This window comes from Megalobrama amblycephala, linkage group LG12 (genome assembly GCF_018812025.1).
Source record: "Megalobrama amblycephala isolate DHTTF-2021 linkage group LG12, ASM1881202v1, whole genome shotgun sequence".
NCBI lineage: Eukaryota > Metazoa > Chordata > Actinopteri > Cypriniformes > Xenocyprididae > Megalobrama > Megalobrama amblycephala.
In genome coordinates, this window is record NC_063055.1 from 16,807,423 (window position 1) to 16,813,704 (window position 6,282).

The 6,282-nt window shown below is 34.1% G+C and overlaps 1 protein-coding gene across 5 annotated transcripts in view; it reads left to right on the top strand.

Moving 5' to 3' along the window:
* Positions 1-5,239, top strand: part of sorbs3 (sorbin and SH3 domain containing 3) — a 70,564-nt gene extending 65,325 nt beyond the window's left edge. For 4 of the 5 annotated variants that reach the window (XM_048209220.1, XM_048209219.1, XM_048209222.1 and 1 more), the window contains 3 exons: positions 1,949-2,043; positions 2,291-2,397; positions 4,343-5,239. In XM_048209220.1, the coding sequence (XP_048065177.1) occupies positions 1,949-2,043; positions 2,291-2,397; positions 4,343-4,404 (264 nt within the window). In that variant the 3' untranslated portion in view covers positions 4,405-5,239. The remainder of the gene's footprint in view (positions 1-1,948; positions 2,044-2,290; positions 2,398-4,342) is intronic. The other variant, XM_048209221.1, reaches the window with a different exon arrangement.
* Positions 5,240-6,282: the final 1,043 nt, after the last annotated feature.

The window sequence follows — 6,282 nt, forward strand, 5'->3', positions numbered from 1 at the left end:
TATTTTATGCCTAATCCTGATTTCAAGATTAGAATTATGGCCAGTGACAGAAGAAAATGCAAACACGTCCCAGATGTTTTCTGCTACATCTGTGGATGTTTTAGTAGATCAAAACAGCGACAGGAAATTACAGATTTTTTGAAAAATCTGATATATTTATTCATTTATATATATTTTTTATGATTAAATAGTTTATATCAAGTCAGAAACCATTTTTAATCTAGTTTGGATGGAAGCCACCTAAAATATCAAACCTTAACTGATTTTTCACTGAGCAGGAGACTTATCCATACAAAAGAGTTTGAAACAGCACTGCTTTCCCTGTCCTAAAGCTTAAGATAATGTTGCATGCTTTGTTTATGTAAAGTTTTTTGACATTAGATGGATATTTGAGCTGATTTTTACACATTTTCAGATTGTAAAAGGTTAAGATTCATTTTGAATACTTCTTTTTGTCATTAAACTTTTGACATTTCACTGCTTTTGATATTTTGATAAGAGTATTAAAGCTGATACATATCTTTTGAATAATCTTAATTCTTATTTTGAGAAGAAAAAAAGTATGTGATGGAAAGTTTTATTGATATTTTTTTAACTAATTTGTAATATTATGGAAATCAGATGATTTTTTTCAAGATGCAGGGCTGTGTAACAGTAAGAAATGTTTCTTGAGCACCAAATCAGCATATTAGAAGGAAGGATCATGTGACACTTTAGACTGAAGTAATGATGGCTGAAAATTCAGTTTTTCCATCACAGGGATAAATTATATTTTAAAATATATTTAACCCTTAAATGCATGACTGTTTCGCCAATCATTCTTACATATTCGGGTCTTTATCGACCCGGATCTATATCTAACACGGAAGGATCTCTATCTGTCGCGATAATATAAAACTCCTTTGATATTAGAGTAACAATTACAGAAGAATAAAATAAAGCATATTTTGTTACCTTTTGGAGCTTGAAAGGGCTCCGTTTGAGCAGATGTTTTATGCCATCACCACTGTCCTCGTCAGAGCTCATTTCCCAGTAAATTCAAGAAATAATGGGCTAGTTTTATATTTGAGGTCACGAATATGAGCCCATTCGCGATCTCAAACGTATTCTCAAAACTATTTATTTTTCAACATCTTCAAAATCAATATTTTGATCGCTAACAACTTCACCAGATTCATCCTGTAACAGTTACAGTCATATTTCATTGTGTTCAGTACTTGCTCTGCAGTAAATCGCTGAGCCATTTCATGTTTTTCTTATTACTTTGTTTTCTGTCTGAATGAGTCGTCACTTCAGCATTGTGTATCAGACATTGCCACCTTGTGGAATAAAGGTGAATTGCACTTATTCCGTTATCTAAGATTCAATTATTGTTGTGCAGAAAAAATACAGGTACACTGATACACACCTCGGGTCGTTAGCGACCCTATACAATTTTTACAAAAAATTAAGACAAAAATAGGCATTGTTTTATAATTTTATTATTATATTATAATTCTTTATAATTAATTGATTGAGGAATACCAAGAAGGTTGATGTCTAACTTTAAAAACTGAACGATGAGGAGGGTAGGCATTTAAGGGTTAAATAGAGTACAGTTATTTTAAATTACAAAAATATTTCACATCATTAGTTTTTATTGTATTTTTAATTAAATAAATGCAGGATTGATGAGCATAAGAGACTTCTTTCTAAAACATTAAAAATCTTTTCGACCCCAAAGTTTTGAATAGTACAATATTCTTGTATTGTATTTTTTGTATAAATAAGTTTTGTTTTTAATTTCAGCAATTTTATATGTATATCTCATATGTTTTCATTAAATTATATTATGCACATAGTCAAGAACAAAAGTGAAATATAGATATATATTCAAGGAAAAATGTGGCTGTGAATGAGCATGAATACTTAATTTTACTTAAAACTAAATTTTAACAATCATTTTTAGGATGGGACCAGAACACAATCTCCACAACCCAACACACAGGTTAAGATTCCCTCCACATCACAGTCTCCTGTGAACATGGGTTATTCGCGACAACCGTGAGTACAATAATCACTAATACTGAACTAATTCAAGCAGACAGAGATATATAATTGACATTTGTTAGTTAGATTTATTAAAGGAAGAGTTAAGTAAAAAATGAAAATTTCCTCATTATTCACTCACCATCTTGTTGTTAAAAAGTGAGAAGGTCCTAATATCCATGTTAAATCCAGCTATATTGTACTGATTTCACCCTTTACCATTTGTTATTCTTTTTCATTCACTCTTTCTCTTTGCATTCAGGTATAAAGCAGTTTACAACTATAAACCCCAGAATAAAGACGAGCTGGAATTGAGAGAAGGAGACATCGTTCAGGTCATAGAGAAGTGTGATGACGGCTGGTTTGTAGGTAATTGTCCTTTAAAAAAATTACTTTCACTATAAAGTCTGCTCCACTTAACAGTTATTCTGGCCAAGAACTGCCCAGCACTGTTTTACAGGTAAAGAGACTAATCATAGTTTCTAGGGATGGACGATATGTTTGTATCATATCAATTATTGGCATATATTATAGATCAATTACATTTGATTATCAATTATATATTGATTATAATTTTGCAATGCATAAATTTACTTCTAGCATTTAAAACTATTGATATTATTTTAGTTTAGTAGTACAGAATTGTAGGTGCATGTTAATCTGAAATAGACAATAGTAGAATATTATACAGTATTATACAGAATATTATTATTTAGAATATAAATACATAATAATAGACTGCTGTGGAAAAAAAAACATGTTCAAATAATTGTACAGAAATGCTGAAATATGTGTAAACTTTGTTAGAATTTACAGTCCAAACTAGTAATGCAAAGGAGCAGAAATTTTCCAGAAAATTTACGGAAACTTTCCAAAATTTCCTAAAAGTTTCTGGAAATTTGGGGGAATTTTTTAAAGGTCCCGTTTTTCGTGTTTTTTTGAAGCTTTGATTGTGTTTATAGTGTGCAATATAACATGTGTTCATGTTTCGCGTGTAAAAAAACACAGTATTTTTCACATAATTTACTTATCTGTATACCGCTGTTTCCACTGTCATAAAAACGGGCTGATGACTTCCTTGTTCTATGAAGTCCCTCCTTCAGAAATACGTAATGAGTTCTGATTGTGCCAGCGGTTCCTGTGTTGTGATTCGACAGCAGCTTAGCGCTCCTTGCCCGGAAAGGTCACGCCTCTTACCATAACGTGGAGATGCACGCGCTCAGTGTTATTGTAAACATGTCTTTAATTTTACCCTATCAATTTGAGCCGGAATCAGACCCGGTGATTGGACTGCGGGATGAAAATAACAGCGTTTCGACGACATGGTGACAAACACACTCTACAAACGCAACTCTTGTGTATTCCTGTGGGCGGAGGTTAGTCAAAAAACTGTTTTAGTGACGTCATTAAAGAAGGAAGTAGAGGGATGTAGTCCAAACTGGCCGTTCGATGTAGGCGACTTCTGTTAAATAAAATATCTCGCTTGGCATTGAACTTTGAGCTTTAAAATTTTACAGATTTTTTTTATACTCTAACAACAACATTACACACTAACTAAAGTTTGAAACATGGGATCACGAAGAACGGGACCTTTAAGTTTCCAAAAATCCGGGAAAATTCTATACATTTTCTGGAAATTTCCTCCCTTTTGCATCCCTATTACAAACACTACCGTTCAAACGTTTGGGGTCAGTAAGATTTTGTAATGTTTTGAAAAAAGTCACTGACTCTCTTATGCTCACCAAGGCTGCATTTATTTGATTAAATATACAGTGTCACATGATCTTCAGAAATCATTCTAATATGCAATTTGGTGCATTTCTTATGTGCTTACGTGATTGTGGAATAGTGATAATTTTTTTCAGGATTCTTTGATAAATAGAAAGTTCAAAATAACAGAATTTATTTGAAATAGAAATCTCTGGTTTCATTAATAATGTCTTTACTGTCACTTTTGTTTAATTTACTACTTCCTTGTCGAATAAAAGTTTTGATTTCTTTCAAAAAAAAAAAAAATCTGAACTCAAATGTTTGAATGGTAGTGTATACAAATTATTTCAGATAATAACACAGTGGAATGCACAGTTCTACTCATAAAAATCATGTATCAAAACTGAAATATATTTCTTTTAAAGACTTTGTGCAAAGACTTTTCCTGTACTGCCCTCTATTGGCCGATTCTGACATTACAGCAGCTTCCATAATTGGTGCAGCTCATAATCAACATAGCCTTTTTGTGTGTGTTAACAAAGCGGTAGCAATTTGTGTCATCTGTTTTCTTGCTTAAATGACATTTCTTTTCTTTTCCTGTCAGGTACGTCTGAAAGGACCCAAGCTTTTGGAACATTCCCTGGCAACTATGTGGCACCAGTTTAAGAGCTTCCACCAATTCTTCCTGGCAGATACTATTTCACTGACACTACAGGCTCAACCACTAATCAATGCAATATACATTCTGTCTGTACTGTCACTGTATACTATATACAAAACTACTGCCCCTGTTTACACTCACACACATATATACTTAAAAACTCTTCCTTCACATCCTCCACCAAGCATGTGCACTCCTCACCTTATTACTATGGTGCCTATTTTCCCATAGTAACTCTTGCAGACTCTTACAGATGTTGGACACAGATGGGTTTGTCACAGTATGATCACTCACATGTGTGTATTTGTGATGAATCCACACTGCATTATGCTTTGAAGATCATTACATTTATTTTTTCCCCTACAACACTATTGACATTATCTAAGCTGACTTTCTCAATTTTAATGTCTTTGTAAAGTTTACCTCCATTTTGGTTTCAGATTTGTAGCAACATTGCCTATGAACACTACATATCCTGAAGATCTGGATCTAAGACATGGTTTAAAAAAAGCATCATTTTTTTTTTTTTAACGATCATCACAGTTGTCATATACTTGCTGGCTTAGCTGACCGCCACATCATATTATAAACACAACCGCAGTCTTTAAGCGCTTAATGCAATTGCCTCCAAATGTTTAAACTGTATTAGGTTCATGTTTATTGTGTAACAAACCCAGCATGCAACATTATCTTAAGCTTTAGGACAGGGGAAGTGTTGGGGCAGTGCTGTTTCAAACTCTTTTGTATGGATAAGTCTCCTGCTCAGTGAAAAATCAGTTAGGGTTTGACATTTTGTGGTGGGTTCCATCCAAACTAGATTAAACATCGTTTCTGACTCTATATAGACTATTTAAATCTGTATCTAAAACCATATTCAATTGAAAATATTCATTAATGCAGATAAGGCCCATTCACAAAAATGTGAAATGGTGTGAACAGGTCTTTAAAAACTATAAAGGCCCGTTCACACCAAGGACAATAACTATAACGATAAAGATTTAGTTCTAAAAATCACTCTAAATATGAAAGAATAGCAGATTACAAATCACAAACGATAACGTCACAGTAAAACGACATCGTTGAAAGCATTTTTGAAATGATTTTTTCCCAGCTGATGAATGATAAAAACATCAACAACCAATCAGAATTCATCCTGCTCTAAAGAGCTCGAGCATTTATAGTGGCAGACAACAAAACTGCAGCGCGCACTTAAGCCCAAAGTATAGTTCACTTTTTGACGTGCAAACTGGTACGCGCAGGTCGCACATGCGCATTTAATTTTTTTGTGGTAATTATTGTATCCACAAGGTGGCAACCGTGCCCTGGGGGCGTAGATTCACAAGGTAGTCAAAGAAAAACTGTATAAACAGAACAGACCGGAACGCATGCAAGCTACAGCGACAATGGAGGCCTACATAGATGAGAGATTGTGCGAAGAGTTTAGAAAATACCCTCATTTGTACAACTCTAGCATGAAAGAATACAAAGATTATTACATGGGTTGTGACTCGTGGCGTGAGATTGCTCAAAACTGTGCGTGTGTTGAACGCCTATGTAAGTGTGCGAGTCAATTGAAGTATACTTTCCAAGGCTGTGCATTTGACTCTGCGCATACACTAGTGTACGCGTAAAAACTAAGTATACCCAGGGCTTTAAGCCCAAAGTATACTTCAATTTTTATGCATACATGAGGGTCAGCGTACAGTCCGCGTAACGCAAATTTCATCATCAAGAGAGTATTCACATACTGTATGCGCACCGCTGGATTTTTGTAATCAGGCATACCTGTACAAGCATTTACGCATTTAAATTTTTTTTGCAGTAATTAATTTATCCACAAGGTGGCAACTGTGCCCTGGGGGCGTCGATTCACAAGGTAGTCA